The sequence below is a fragment of the Grammomys surdaster genome, unplaced genomic scaffold (assembly GCF_004785775.1).
Source record: "Grammomys surdaster isolate TR1022 unplaced genomic scaffold, NIH_TR_1.0 133, whole genome shotgun sequence".
Lineage (NCBI taxonomy): Eukaryota > Metazoa > Chordata > Mammalia > Rodentia > Muridae > Grammomys > Grammomys surdaster.
Genome location: NW_021604591.1, coordinates 3,817,462 through 3,832,284, shown reverse-complemented (window position 1 = coordinate 3,832,284; position 14,823 = coordinate 3,817,462). Strand labels below are relative to the sequence as shown.

The 14,823-nt window shown below is 50.6% G+C and overlaps 2 protein-coding genes across 2 annotated transcripts; both read left to right on the top strand.

Moving 5' to 3' along the window:
• The first annotated feature begins 3,144 nt into the window (after positions 1–3,144).
• Pcgf1 (polycomb group ring finger 1) lies at positions 3,145–5,812 on the top strand. The gene is made up of 9 exons (XM_028762435.1): positions 3,145–3,262; positions 3,685–3,790; positions 3,907–4,059; positions 4,224–4,295; positions 4,429–4,534; positions 4,704–4,737; positions 4,841–4,927; positions 5,508–5,588; positions 5,668–5,812. Exons 1-9 carry the CDS (start codon positions 3,170–3,172, stop codon positions 5,713–5,715), a joined length of 780 nt encoding a protein of 259 aa, XP_028618268.1. The 5' UTR covers positions 3,145–3,169; the 3' UTR covers positions 5,716–5,812.
• A 5,140-nt stretch (positions 5,813–10,952) lies between these two features.
• Positions 10,953–12,746, top strand: Lbx2 (ladybird homeobox 2). The gene is made up of 2 exons (XM_028762250.1): positions 10,953–11,215; positions 12,194–12,746. Exons 1-2 carry the CDS (start codon positions 11,020–11,022, stop codon positions 12,580–12,582), a joined length of 585 nt encoding a protein of 194 aa, XP_028618083.1. The 5' UTR covers positions 10,953–11,019; the 3' UTR covers positions 12,583–12,746.
• Positions 12,747–14,823: the final 2,077 nt, after the last annotated feature.

Genomic DNA, 14,823 nt, shown 5'->3' with positions numbered 1-14,823 from the left:
ATCTGCTGTGCAGATGTGAGGATCTGCTGTGCAGATGTGAGGATCTGGGTTGAATCCCCAGTATTCACATGAAAGGCTGGGTATGGTGGAGCACTCTGGGCTGGGGGTAGTGACAGGAGAGCCACTGCGGCTTGTTGGCTAGCCAGCTTAACCTTATTATCAAGGACATTCTCCTCAGGTCTCTCAGGATCCTAAGGACACTGGCGTTTGACATATATGCACACACATGTGCTCACTGTAGTATGCATATGTACACACACACATACACACACAATAAGTTACATTAAAAAAGATTTATCTTTTTAATTTATGAGTTTGGGTGTGTGAATTTATGTGCACCACATGCATACAAGAGTCCAGAAGAGGGCATCCAATGCCCTGGAACTTGAGTTACAAGGGATTGTGAACAGCGTCATCTGGGAACTAAAAACTGAGTCATCCAGAAAAAGCAGTAAACACTCTTAATCATGGACCCATCCCTCCAATCCCAAGTCAATTTTTTTTTTTTAAAGAAAAAGATCCAGAGCCTGGCATGGTGGCACATGCCTTTAATCCCTTGAAAAGCAGAGGCAGTTGATCTCTGTGAGTTCAAAGCCAGCCAGATCTATCTCATGAGTGCCAGGTAGCCAGGGCTAAATAGTGAGACCCTTTCTCAAAAACAAACAAAACAAATGTTAACAATGCTAAAACATAGCTAAAAACAATGCTGAATAAATGTCAACAATGTTCAAATGGTAAGAAGAAGCATAAAGCAAGGAAACTAGAGGTCAAATGAGGTTATTTATACAGCAGGAACACGGAAGCCTCGGAGACCTGATGGGGGTGGGGGAGCATGGATGGCCAGCGGGAAGCACAGCCCATCTCAGTGTGTCTACGGGACAAACATGGAGGAGCCCAGTGTGGCCGCAGAAACCATGTAAGGCCCTAGGCTTTTATTCTGCCAGAAAAGGGAAGCTATCACGTTGTGGGGTTTTGTTTTACATTTATTTATGTGCACGAGTGTTTCCCTCCATGTGTGTATGTGTACCACAGACATGATGTAGTGCCTGTGGGGACCAGACTAAGGCACTGGATCGTCTGCAGCTGGAGTGACAGATTGTTAGAAACCTTTTATATGGTGCCGAGAAGTGAACCTAAGTTCTCTGAATGAGCAGCCAGTGTTCATAGCATCTGAGCCATCTCTCCAGTCCCTGGGGTTGCTTAGTTGTGTGTGTGTTCCTAGGGTCAACACAGGGCCTGGGGCAAGCACTCTATCACTGAGCTGTAAGCACCACACTATTCAAATACCTCAAATAGGAAAGGGACAAAAAACCAAACTGATTATTTGTTTTGGTTTCTTGAGACAGGATTTCTTTGTGTAGCCCTGGCTGTCCTGGAACTTGCTCTGAAAACCAGGCTGGGCTCAAACTCAGAGAGATTCACTGCCTCTGCCTTGCGTGTTAGAATTAAAGGCGTGTGCCACCACACAATCTGAGTTTTCAATTTTATGATTTACTTATTGCTTGTTGTCGTTGTTGTTTTCGAGACTGCCTTATGTAGTCCAGGTTGACCTCAAATTTGCTATGTAACCTAGGATGACCCTGAACCTAACCGCACCCTCCGCCCCGCCCCTGTAAGTGCTTACAGGCCTGTGCCATCATTTTTTTTCACAGTTTTCTTGAGGTCTAATTTACAATATGCTGTAAGTATTTAAAGTGTATACTGTAATTGGTCTTGACATATGTACATATCCACTAAACTAGCACCGTGACCAAAATGAGAAACCCATCATCAAAAACGTGTGTTCTTTCTAACCTATGATCAGAATGACTCTGCCATGCTGTGTGAAGAAGGGTCTAAAGAGAGAACAATGTAGACATGGACAAGCAGTTAAGACCTGCAATGGCTCAGTGGTGATTAGGTGGCTTGGACCAGGGAGGTAAACCATAGCTGTAACAAGTAGTCGATTTACAAGTCATTAATACGTTCTTGATGCTTATTTACTCCATTCTGAGTAGAACACTTTATCCCATTTATGGGGTAACAAACACACACTCCTTTCTGTGAGGTTCTTGTTACCTTCAATCTAATCATTCCGACTCTTAGACCCTATTCCTTCCACTAGGGCTCTCAAGCCACACCTGTTTCTTTGGCTGTTCCCCTCCACTCCACGCTGCCTTTCTTTTCTATTTCCATCACATTTATACCTCTCATTCATCCATATGTCAATCATGCCCACACAAGAGTCCCATTTTCTCCAGAAAACCTGTCAAGTTTCTGCCAGGATCTCCCCTCTCGCTCCAATCTCCAATTGTACTCGATGCTAATAACGCTTCAGAATCAATTTATTCTTTTTAAGTTCCGCCGTAGGGACCCAGTGATGACAGTGTACCAGACCCGGGGGCCGCTGTGTCCTCCCCCAGTGCGGGCCCGGGCCTATGCTACTGCAGGCACTCGCTGCCCAAGTCTCCTCGCTGTCAATCCTCCCCTCCTCCTTCGGCATCTGCTCTGCATTAGTCTGTCCCAGGCCTCCGCAGGCGCCGATGATTAAATCATCATCATTAACCAGGGCCTATTCTCCCCATCCACGGCAGCAGGGAGAGAGTGGGGAGTGAGATCGCCCGGTTCCCCGGGGGGTCTCTCCCTCCCAACCCGCCCAGGGCACCCTCTCCCAGACTTCGCGAGCCCGGAAAAACTCCTGCGGCGGAGACGGGAGAAGGCCCGCGGTTCGGACGCAGCTCTGCAACGCGGACGCTGCAGCGGAGCAGGGTTGCCCTGCATAGTGAGGACCCCGGGTCTGAGGCGAGGTCGGGTCCCAGGACTCCCACACTCCGGAGCTGGAGCGGCCTGCGGTAGCCCGGCCTCGGGTGTCCCAGGGCACGGGCTATCTATCACAAGCTCCCGAAGCTCATCCAGAGGGCGTGTGCGCGCCGTTGGAAGAACGCCCGTGGGAGCGTGCACAGCAGAGACCCTGCTTCACGTCTCCCCCCCAACCCCCGACTCCTAAACGACCACCGTGTGTTGGGGGGGGCAGCGGGCTCAGGTGAGCACACGGGGAGCTAAAGAGGGGGCGAGGGCGGGGTGTGCCGGAAAACTAGCCAATCCGGAGAATGTGAGGCCCTCGTTGCTAGGAGACAAGTCCCGCCCCGCAGGCGGTACCGGAAGTGGCGGGCTGGGATCAGCCTTTAAGATGGCGTCTCCTCAGGGGGGCCAGATTGCGATCGCGATGAGGCTTCGGAACCAGCTCCAGTCAGTGTACAAGATGGACCCACTACGGAACGAGGTGCAGGGGCAGCGGGATGACTGCTGGGGTCCGTTAGCTGTGTGAACCCAAACGGAGGAGAGGACGGGCGGTGGCGGGATGGGCGCCCAGTGCGCCTGCGCAGCAACGGGGTGCGCGATACGCACGCGCGATTCTGGCAGGGTTGCCAAACGCTGAACTAGGACGCTTGCGCGTTGTGTCTCCGACAGCGTCTGGTCTCCCAAGGGAAAAAAAGAGTCAGGCGGGTCCGCAAAGAGAGAGCACCCGCTGTGCGCGGAGCCCTCTGCTGGGCGAAGGGGGAGTGAGCTCCCCCAGTCTCTTGTCGGGGCCTGGCCTGGCGACCGAGTCCAATAACAGAAACTGCTCTGGAGCTAGGAAGTACAGAAGGTGAGATGGGGAGGGCTTGGAAGACCAGTGGGGAGTAACTGAGGGTGTGTCCGCAGGAGGAGGTCCGGGTGAAGATCAAAGACCTGAATGAACACATCGTTTGCTGTCTATGCGCGGGCTACTTCGTGGATGCCACCACCATCACAGAGTGTCTCCACACCTGTGAGTGTCCCAGATCCTGATCTGTCCTCATCCAAGCTGGCTGCCAGCCTCTGTGCTGTCTGTCCCATGTGTCGGGTTCCCAAGGGACCTGAGCATCTCCATTTCTCCTCTTACAGTCTGCAAAAGTTGTATCGTGAAGTACCTACAAACCAGCAAGTACTGCCCCATGTGCAACATCAAGATCCACGAGACACAGCCGTTGCTCAATCTCAAACTGGATCGGGTCATGCAGGACATCGTGTATAAGCTAGTACCAGGCTTGCAAGACAGTGAGTGGCCACCTTATATGTGTGGGGCCTCCCGACTCTAATGCTGGGTGACACCTTGAAGGTTTGTTCCCAACAGTTTTGTTGGGAATAAAAAAATAAAGAGATAAAGAGGTCAACAGCCAGGACAAAGAGAATTAATATGGCCACCCTTCACCCCTTCTTAGGTGAAGAGAAACGGATTCGGGAATTCTATCAGTCCCGAGGCTTGGACAGAGTCTCCCAACCCAGTGGAGAAGGTATGTCCTTGGCGATCATTTGGGGGAGGGGACAAGCAAAGCCCTCAGAGCATTTCTTTTGCCTGGTTTTGCTATCTGGGGAAAAGGGGGGCATGGAACCGTACCAGCCTCCTCAATATCTACTTCCTCTCAGAGCCAGCCCTGAGCAACCTTGGCCTCCCCTTCAGCAGTTTTGACCACTCTAAAGCCCACTATTATCGATATGATGAGCAGCTGAGCCTATGCCTGGAGCGACTGAGGTGAGGGGCAGGTCAGAGGTTGCGTGAAGTGATCCTACTGGTGATCCACGAGGAAAGGGAAAGGGGTGAGGGAGTGTGTGTTCCCTTGAAGAACGTGTACTGTGGTATTATGTACTAGGTAGGACACAGGAAACATGGAATGCTCTAACTTGTGTCTGTTTCCATCCAGTTCTGGCAAAGACAAGAATAAAAATGTCCTTCAGGTGAGAAGGGCTGAAGGGGGGGGGGGCCTCTTTGAAGGAGCTGTTTCTCCCATCAACCCTTCCCTCACACACCTGTCCTCTTCCCTCCCTTCTCTGTTCCTAGAACAAGTATGTTCGATGTTCTGTTAGAGCTGAGGTCCGCCATCTCCGAAGGGTTGTGTGTCACCGACTAATGCTAAATCCACAACATGTAAGTAAACCCACTAGATTATGTGAAGAACAAAGGACTGAAAGAGGAGGGCATGTCTGGCTTGCCGGCTTGTACCTGGAAGAAAGCTCCAGCAGGAAGATTACTTCAAGTTAAAGGCTAGCCTAGTCTATTAGTAAATTCCAGGCCCGTCTGGGCTCCAGAGTAAGACTTTGTCTTCAGAAGCAAAAAAGGTGGGAGAGCAGTCTGCTGAGATAACTTAGTAAAGTACTTGCCTTGCAAGCGCCAGGACCAGAGAGTTCAGTTCCCAGACCTAAAGACAAACAAAAACAACCTAGCATAGTAGTACAAACTTGTAGTAATCCCAGCACAGGCTGGGGCTAGCCTACCCTACTTCCAGGACAGTGAGAGAATCTGTCTCAGAAAAGAAAAGAAGCTAGATGGATCCCGAGGAGCAACACCCAGAGTTGTTCTCTGGCCTCCACAGACATGAGTGCACGCACCACACATAGACACACCCCATACACACATGGACACACACACACCACACACAGGCACACAGGGACAGAGTCTTTCTGCCCAGCACTACCAAGAAGTCTTCCCTGCCCCATCTCCCTCTTAGGTACAGCTCCTTTTTGACAATGAGGTTCTCCCTGATCACATGACAATGAAGCAGCTATGGCTGTCCCGCTGGTTCGGCAAGGTAAGCCAGGTGCACTGTGGGCTGAGGGGCTGGCAGGTGCTGAGAGCCCACTCACTCCTTCTTTCCCTTTTCTCCTTAGCCATCTCCTTTGCTTCTACAATACAGTGTGAAAGAGAAGAGGAGGTAGGGGCCAGGCTCGCTTCCACCCCCTCCCACCCCTCCCCAGATATTTATGTGAAATTAACTGTGGTTTTATTTTTTGAAATAAATGCTTTTAAAAAGCACTTCTCATCTTCCTTCTCACTCGATACACACTCAGGCTTTGGCCTGGGTCCTAATTCCTCTTAAGTCTCCCAGCTCTCACTAGGAAGATGGGTCTCCTTTATCTACCAAATGTCCTCAGCGGCTTGCCAAAGAAGAGGATAGAGGCTCGTGGGGAACCGGAACCTGCCCTTTTGAAGGAATGCTGTCTAGATGGTGGCTCTTGCTGTCCTCCTATGCTGCAGTAACTGATAACAGCCTCAGTGGATGTCACAGTTCATGTCAAGAGAGGACATGTCGCCACTATAGGGCTGAAGAGGAAGAAGAGGAATATTTAAGGAGAAATCCAAATCATTTCATTCTGTGAAGCTAGGAAATAGAAACAAGAAAGAAGACACTAGGAACGGCATCTGGTAGAGCAGCTTTGAGCCCAAGACAGAAGAGTCAGCTTAGGGAAGGGAGGTCAGTGAAGCCAAGATGAGGAAGGGGTAGTCGAGGAGGAGCTGTTGTTCTTAACAAAATCTCAACGGTTTGATTTTACCAATGAAGACTGGGAGCCAGATGCTGGGGTGAAAACCTGCCAGCTCAGGCAAAAAAAAAAAAAAAAAAAGCAGCTGACCTGACCTTCCTCCACAGCCAATGATGGAATGCCCCTCTCACTTCTCAAAAAAACCTCCTTAAACTGAATGTCCCTCCCTTCTTCCTGAGAGTCAGTCTAGTCCTCCTCCTGATTCCCTCTTAACTTTTTCGGGCTTTTTCCTTATTAGTCCTATATTCACTTCTTGTCAACTGGTTGCTTGCTCTGCCTCTTAGAGTTGACTTTGTTTAGTCTTGTTTACAGTATTCAAGCAGAAAGCTTTTGGATTTAAGATGTGGGCTAGGGCTGAACCACACCATAACTGAAAACAGGCATATATTGTTTGTAAAAGCCCACCTGGCTCTGACGATAATCCCTGTATCCTGATTCTATACATAGCTATGTGGGAGAGTCAGAAAGTATCCTCCCCCCCCCCAAAAAAAAAGCCAGGTGGAGGTGGGACACATCTTTAGTCCCAACACTCAGGAGGCAGAGGCAGGGGAATCTCTTGAGTTTGAGGCCATCCTGGTGTACAGAGCTAAAGACAGCCAGGGCTACACAAAGAAACACTGTCTCAAAGAATAAAGAGGGCTGGAGAGATGGCTCATCTGTTAAGAGCACTGACCACTCTTCTCAGAGGTCCTGAGTTCAGTTCACAGCAACCACATGGTAACTCACAAGTTTCTGTAATGGGATCTGATGCCCTCTTCTAGTGTGTCTGAAGACAGCTACAGTGTACTCACATACATAAAATAAATAATTCCTTAAGAGGAAGAGGAAGAAGAAGAAGCAGCTGCCGCCAAGACCAATAGCAGGCAAGGCCACCCCCAGGACTTTCTAGAGAAAGCTTCAGGCTGCTGCTCAACCTGGGATGAGCCTCAAAGACCAGCCAGTGTGGCAGTAACATGATTGTAAAGCCTAAATCTCAGTGACTGAAGGCTGATCCTGGAGCTGAAGGGTGGAAGGCTGTCAATGGCTGCAGGCCACATGAGCTCAGGAAGCCTAAGCTTGCATCTGGACCTTTTCCAGCATTCATCATGTCTGGAAACCTTACCAAGTTGCTTATAGGACCAAGGCAAAAGTGCTGAGATGAGGTTCTAACACTAGGGAAGCTGAAGCCGGAGACTTAGCAGGAGTTCTTGGCCAGCCTGGATGAAGTACAAAGTCTCCAACAATAAAAAGTGCTTGACTGCCTGAGGTAGGTGCAGGGATCTGGGTGGGCGTGCACCTCTAAAGCTTCCCCTGTTTCCATGCCCCATTCCTATAAAGTTAGGGTATGTGTTGGGAGGGGAGGATGTCAGTCTCGCCTCTCCAGGGACCCCTCCCCAATGTGGAACAGAGCTGTTCCCAGGAGATGACCTCAATAGCAGTGCATGTTGGGATAAATATCCCAATGGTGTTTCTCTACTGTCTTTGGAATCTAAAGTCTTCGAGCATATCCTCAGGGTGTTCTCTAGGGTTTCTTTTTTTTATTTATTTTTTTTTATTTTTTGGTTTTTCGAGACAGGGTTTCTCTGTGTAGTCCTGGCTGTCTTGGAACTCACTCTGTAGACCAGGCTGGCCTCAAACTCAGAAATCCACCTGCCTCTGCCTCCCAAGTGCTGGGATTAAAGGCATGCGCCACCACTGCCCAGCTGCAATTTTCAAAAACAATTTTTTTTTTATAAAATTTAGATCTATCAGACAGCATCAGTGCCCCCTCCTACCCCAAGCCATTTAAATGGTGGTGGTTTTAATTAAGCTGTGCCTGAAGACTAGGAGGTCCTAACTCAGGAGCCCAGAGCACCCACTCTTGGAGATGGGGTCTTTGCTTTGAGGCTCGGGACAGCTGAAGGTACTAAGGTTTGTCTGGATCTGGCTGGATCTAGTGGGTGGTCAGAGCCTTCGTCCTGTGGCCAGTACCACAGCAACTGTGGTGCATCTCCAGTGTTTGCTGCTGCTGCACAGCTGCAAATTCCCTGCCCTCTTCCACCTAGTTCCCGAGGTCACTCACATCTCATTCTGGAAATCAGGCCAATGCCTCTGGGAAAGGGGGTGCAAAATCCAGTGGAACTTGGTGCTGTTAGGATTCCTAAGATAGGCTGCTCAGAGCTGCCCACTAGGCAGCCTGCCAGGGCCCCAGGCCTCAGCACTGGTAGGAAAGGGGTGTGGCCCAGCCCTTGCTTTGTTCATCCCTACCTTCCTAGCCTTAGAGGTTACCCAGCTCTGCTCTACAGTTCTGTCTATGTTGGGTGCAGAGGACATGTCGTTCACTCTGTCTCTCCCATGCCACCCGAGACAAAGTGTTTTACTAGAACAGTGAGCAGGGCTACAGACCTGTAGAGTGCTGAACCTGTGGGTGCAAACAACTGGGCCCCAGGAAGCTTCTGTGCTCCCCAATTGCTGCAGGGAAAAACATGAGGCAGCTGAGTGCTCCCCTCAAGCCCAGAACCCACGTTTAATCTCTTAACATCCCTCATTAATCACTCACACTCCCCTTTTCCCCCTCTGTGGATCCAGTTTCCCCCCAGCTCATGTTCCAAATGCTTAGCCAGGAGAAGCCCCCTCAGTGGCCCCAAGATAGTCTGGACTAATCCCTGGGCATTGATTGGTATGTCCTTGGTCAGTCTCTAATGTTGGGGCATCTTCCCTTTACCTTCTCCAAGTCTCTGTCTTCCCCCAAACTTGTGTCTGAGGACCATCCCATTCCTTACCCAGGCCCATCTGCTGAAGGGAGGAGGTAGGCAGGAGAGATGGAAAGAAAGGAAGGCAAAGCCCCTCAGGAGAGCCCCACTCCGTGCGTGCGCACACACAGGAGTAATTGAGAGCAGAGGTAAAAAGGACATAAAAGCCACATAATGGATACATGGGGAGAGGTTGCAGTGTCTGTTGGGTGACAGGACTGGGATGCCGTAGGGCAGTTCTTCCTCCTGGGATCCACTTTAATTGCGTATTAAGTGAAACCACAAGGGTTGGGCCGAGGGTTGAGGCTTGAAGGATAGGCTCTCTAGTGCCCTCCCTACTCCTCCATTAATAACTGCAAGGTCCTGCGGCAGCTCAGCTTTCCATCAAGGCCTGGCTCTGCTCTCTGACCCTGCAGTGGCTCATGGAGCTTCAAGAGCATCCCCAGGCTCCAGGCGAAGAGTATCACGGGGGAAACCCTTTATGGGAAAACACCCCTCCTCCTATTAAGGGGAGTGTCCTATTGTCAAGGAGCCTTTGGCCCAGGTTTCCAGGGTCTCCTACGACCTGTTTGTAGCATCCAAACTCACACTTGCCCCAAGGAATAGACAAGTGGACGCTGAGTAACAGTGGGATGCAGAGGCTGCAGGAGAGGACATTGGAATGACCCGGGAGAGACAACTCCAGAGGCTGCAGGAGAGGACATTGGAATGACCCGGGAGAGACAACTCCAGAGGCTGCAGGAGAGGACATTGGAATAACCCGGGAGAGACAACTCCAGAGGCTGCAGGAGAGGACATTGGAATGACCCAGGAGAGACAACTCCAGCTTTTCAATGCACTACCAACAGAACAAAACAAACAGAGAATACTAGGAATAATAATAAAACAAATTTTGGGTTGCATTTGCAACTGCCTCGGCAGTGAAGAGGCTTATCCTTTGGAAGTAGCCAGTCTCTATGCTATAAGCTGTGAAGCCTTCAGCTACTTGAGGTAGATATCCCAGAAAGGGAACCAGGCCTATGCAACCTTACTGACCCAGCTTCGTTAACCCAGAGCTGCCTTATTTCAGCTCAAGATGATCATGGAGCGCTAACCCAGATGTGAATAAATGTGAAGGAGAAGGAGACAGAATCCAGAAAGCAGTGAACAGGCCAAGCCTTCCGTTAGTCTTCCCTGGAGAGTGAGCCTACACGGAAATCACACCTGAACTGTGAGGACTTAAGAAAACGATAAAGTCAGACCTATGGTAAGCCAGTAAGAAGAGCAGGTCCCCTGTGGAGACCAGTCCTCACTAGCTAGGGGCTCTCTGCGGTAGTACCAGTCCAGGTCTCTGGGAGCTTTTTTGATGGGTTTTAGCTTACTGGAACCTCCAGGCTACAGTGTGACAGACTCGCCTGCCCATTCCTTGTGGTACCGTTTTATGACAGGTATTCCAATAGGTCAGGTTCTGGATCCTGGACCCCCACACTACACCAACCATCTCCAGCCACCATCTTCTCTTTAAGACCTTTTCCTAGGGTTGGGTGGGGAAGGTAAGGCAAAGTTAAGATACTGAGTCCCTAACACAATCAGTCTGTTTCTCAGAACTCTACAAATCCCTAGCCCCTGAGGCCAGGGAAAGCAACTTTATTGTCCTGGAGTTTATGAGCCAGAGCGTATGTAGGGAGCCAAGCAGCATGTAATCCAGGGAAGTACACCCAGTTTGAATGCACACAGAGCTATACTCAAAGTCAGAAACTATTGGCTTCTTTCTACACTATAGAATTAAGGCTGCCAGTACACCTACGAGCTCCAGATTCACTGCGGCCCTTGGAGGGAGGTGGGGTGCAGAAGGAGGGGACATGGGGCTTCAACCGAGCTCTAGGGGGCGGGTCCGAGGCAGGGGGCCCAGATCGGAAGCTGAGCGAGGGCTGGGGGCCTAGGAGGTTGTAGAGCCAAGCGCAGCGGGGAGGCGGCAGCGGGGAGGCGGATCGCTACAACCCCGCTTGCGATGAACTCTGGACCTCAGCGGCGGACCCCCTTTAGCATCGCAGACATCCTAGGTCCGAGCATGGTCCCCGAAGCACCTTCTGTGCCACAACTTTTGGAACCCGGCCCTGATCCCGCGTCGCCACTGTGTGCGCTGGAGGAGCTAGCTAGTAAAACTTTCCTGGGCCGTTCCCCGCGGGCTCCACAGCCTTCTGAAGGTACATTCCAGCAAGGTCGCAGACTTGAACTGTGTGTGTGTGTGTGTGTGTGTGTGTGTGTGTGTGTGTGTGTGTATGTGTGTGTGTGTGTGTGTCCCAGTCTATATCTCTGTCTCTCCCTCCGTTCCTTCTTTTGCGCTCTCATCCTTGGTCACAAAGTTTTATCCGACCCTGGCTGGTCATTTTTACCTGCCCCTTCCCTCTGCCCAAGCGTCAGGAGTTGCATCTCGGACCCCGCAGGTCTCTGGAGTTAGTTCTGAGACTCTGCAGTTGCTCCAGGGTATCGTAGGGACTGTGGGATACTGCCAGACTGGAGAGAATCCTGGAACCCGCTGGGCTGGTGCGTTCGCTGTATGCGGGGGCTGTCGGGACCAAGAGAGGCCGTGGAGGAGACGAAAACACTTGAGCTGCCCGCAAGAAAAGACTGAGGCAGGGCTAGGACAAGGCAGAAAGTTCCTGAGACTTCCTAACTGCCCAGCCCCAGCCCCAGCCCCAGCCCCTCACTTCTTGAGCCCTGAAGAAGGTCCTTGTAGCACTGTTGGGCACAGGAACTGCTTTCTGCCTCCCTTCCCTTTTGGGCTCCTCGTGTTATTAAGAAAACATAAGCAGAAGGCTTTATAGGGACACCAGGCCGAATGAGTCACTGACCTCAATTTGGCCTTTAACCTACTACCACGCACAATCTGGAGCTCCAAAAGGCGTCAGAGGACCTTCTCCAAACGGCCTTGACTCCCGCACCAGATTTCTGGTCAGTCCCATCCACCCTATGCCCACTCGAACAACCTCATCTCTCTGTCGCCAGCACTCCCACAGGCCTGCTGCACTTCGAATCCGGGTCGTGACCCGGTGTATAGGGATCGTAGTGCTGACCCGCTCCCCTCCCCCCACCTGCTTGAGCCCCACGACCCTAATTTTCCCACCCAGACCCACTCTGCTCTTCCAAAGCTGGAGACTGACATTTCCGTCCCATCCTGGCAGGCAGAGCCGCCCCGGCGGCGCCGCCGGGTCCTGGCGCTGGTGTCCGGAGACGCCGCAAGTCGCGTACAGCGTTCACTGCACAGCAGGTGCTGGAGCTGGAGCGGCGATTCGTCTTCCAGAAGTACTTGGCACCGTCAGAGCGCGACGGACTGGCTGCGCGACTGGGCCTGGCAAATGCGCAAGTGGTCACTTGGTTCCAGAACCGTCGCGCCAAGCTCAAGCGGGATGTGGAGGAGATGCGCGCGGACGTGGCCTCCCTATGCGGGTTGTCCCCGGGAGTCCTGTGCAACCCAACACTGCCAAACAGCGCTTCAAGCCCTGACCCTGGCCCTTCAGGGCCCGATTCAGAGCCCAACTTATCAGATGAAGAGATACAAGTGAACGACTGAAAGTAAAGCTGCTGTCAGCCCTGGGTTCTAGGGCCCTGGAATCCTGCTAGGGGCCTTGTCTGGGTTCCCGGGTGGAGGGTAGAGACCCATTTAGCTCTGTTCTTTCCCTTTCTCCACACTCCTACTTTTCTTACTCGTTAAGAATAAAGCCGTCCCTCGGCTGCAAGAAGCCTCAAATCCTGAACGCCCACAGCCCAAACCAAGGCAAGCTGCTACTCACTGGGAAATTCTGTTCTGTTGTCTTGTGGCTCCTTTAAAAACGTGATGCTTCTTTTAGCCCAAGTAGCAACCCTAAAAGGTAGGTGTGTCTGGCTATGCTTATTTTTCAAAAGAGAGGCTTGAGGTCTGGTTTTGGTTTTTTTATTTTTTTTTTGTTTGGTTTTTTGTTTTGTTTTGTTTTTTGTTTTTTTGTTTTTTTTTGGCTTTTCGAGATTTGGACGCAAAATCAGCTACTCCTCAGAGACCGGGCTTGTCTTTCACCTCTGGAGACACTGGATGGAGGGGAAGTGGGCAGGATTCTAGCGGTGGTTTCCTGTCATTACCCCCTACTGGCTCCCTTTGTTTCCAGGACTCTGCCTTGGAGACCTCAGCACTAAACTTTAGGTTGGCCTATAAATAATGTGATCCTTTCTCTACTCTTAATTAAGCTTTACTAAGTTCCCTGCATTAAGAGAGCCAAAGTAAGTTTAGTGTGAGTACACACCTGTGATCTCAGCACTTGGGAGGTGAGGGCAGGAGAATCAAGAGTTCTGCGTCAGCCTGGGCTATATCACATATCACAGCACACACACTCGCGCACACGAGTACACACACACACACACACCCTGCAATAAACAAACAAACAAAACTCTATGATGGGACATAGTGACACACCAGTGTCTGGAAAGAGGGCACCACTCACTTCTACCTTGTGTCCAAGTTTGGGAAGCTGGGAGGAGACTGGAGAAAGGAGGTCAAAGTAGCTGTGACTGTCACAAGAGCATCCTAACCTGGCCCCACTGCTGACATCTCAGACCTTCATCTTTGACCTTCGTTTTTGGTGGCCATTAATCACTCTCCTCCTGCAAAGGTGACTGACTGGGGAGGACTCAGGAGCACTGAGGAGCTAGAGGCCCACCCTATCAGTCTTTAAGAGATCACCGTGCAGCTAGGACCTCGAACAGCAAGTGGAAGGCCAAGGAACAGAAACTCCAGGGAGAATAAGTAAGACCGGGAGGCAGGCGTGATTCTGGTGTCTTCACACAAGGTCTGAGTGCTTTGTATGAATTAATCAGTGGAACAGGCCAACTGAATGGACTTCTAGTCTGGTGTTAGTTAGGACACTGCCCTTGTAGGTAGAAAGACACGTGTTCACCTTTATGCTTTCTCACACAAGCCTTTTTGTTTGTTTGCATTGTTTTTTGAGACAGGGTTTCTCTGTGTAACCCTGGTTTTGTAGACCTGGGTGACCCCAGATTCAGAGATCTTTTTACCTCTACCTCCTGATAGGACTAAAGTGTGTGTCAGCACACACAGCACACTTTTTTTTGTTTGTTTGTTTTTTTTGTTTTTTTTGTTTTTTGAGACAGGGTTTCTCTGTATAGCCCTGGCTGTCCTGGAACTCACTCTGTAGACCAGGCTGGCCTCAAACTCAGAAATCCGCCTGCCTCTGTCTCCCAAGTGCTAGGATTAAAGGCGTGTGCCTGGCGGATGAACAGTTCTTAAAGAGTCACTATATAAGAGTTATCCCTTAGCTGCTGGGCGTGCTCACCCATGCCTATAATCCCAGCACTCAGGAGGCAGAGGCAGGTTGATCTCTGTGAATTTGAGGCCAACCTGGTCTACAAAGTGAGTCCAGGACAGCTAGGGCTCCATTACATAGAGAAACTCTGTCTCAAACAAAACAAAACCCAATAAACAAATACCCCTTAAAATGAAACCTACCACCTCTCTTAAGTACATCCCCCACCCCCAACACTTTTATGACAAATCATTTTAGCTGAGGCAACAGAGTCCTGTTAGCTGGTACTGAGCCATAAACTCCTTTCTTCCAGTGTTCTCTAAGTTCTTGTCCAGCTGGTACCACCTCCTCTTACCTCCAGTCTTGGATAACAAATCTGCAACCAGAAGGAAGGTATGATGGTATACACCTGTAATTGATTTCTTGGGAATCTAAGACAGGAAAATTATGAGTTCAAGGCCAGGCTGGGCTATATAGCACATGCTGGATAAGGCTCAAGTCTCACCCTTTACTTTGATGGA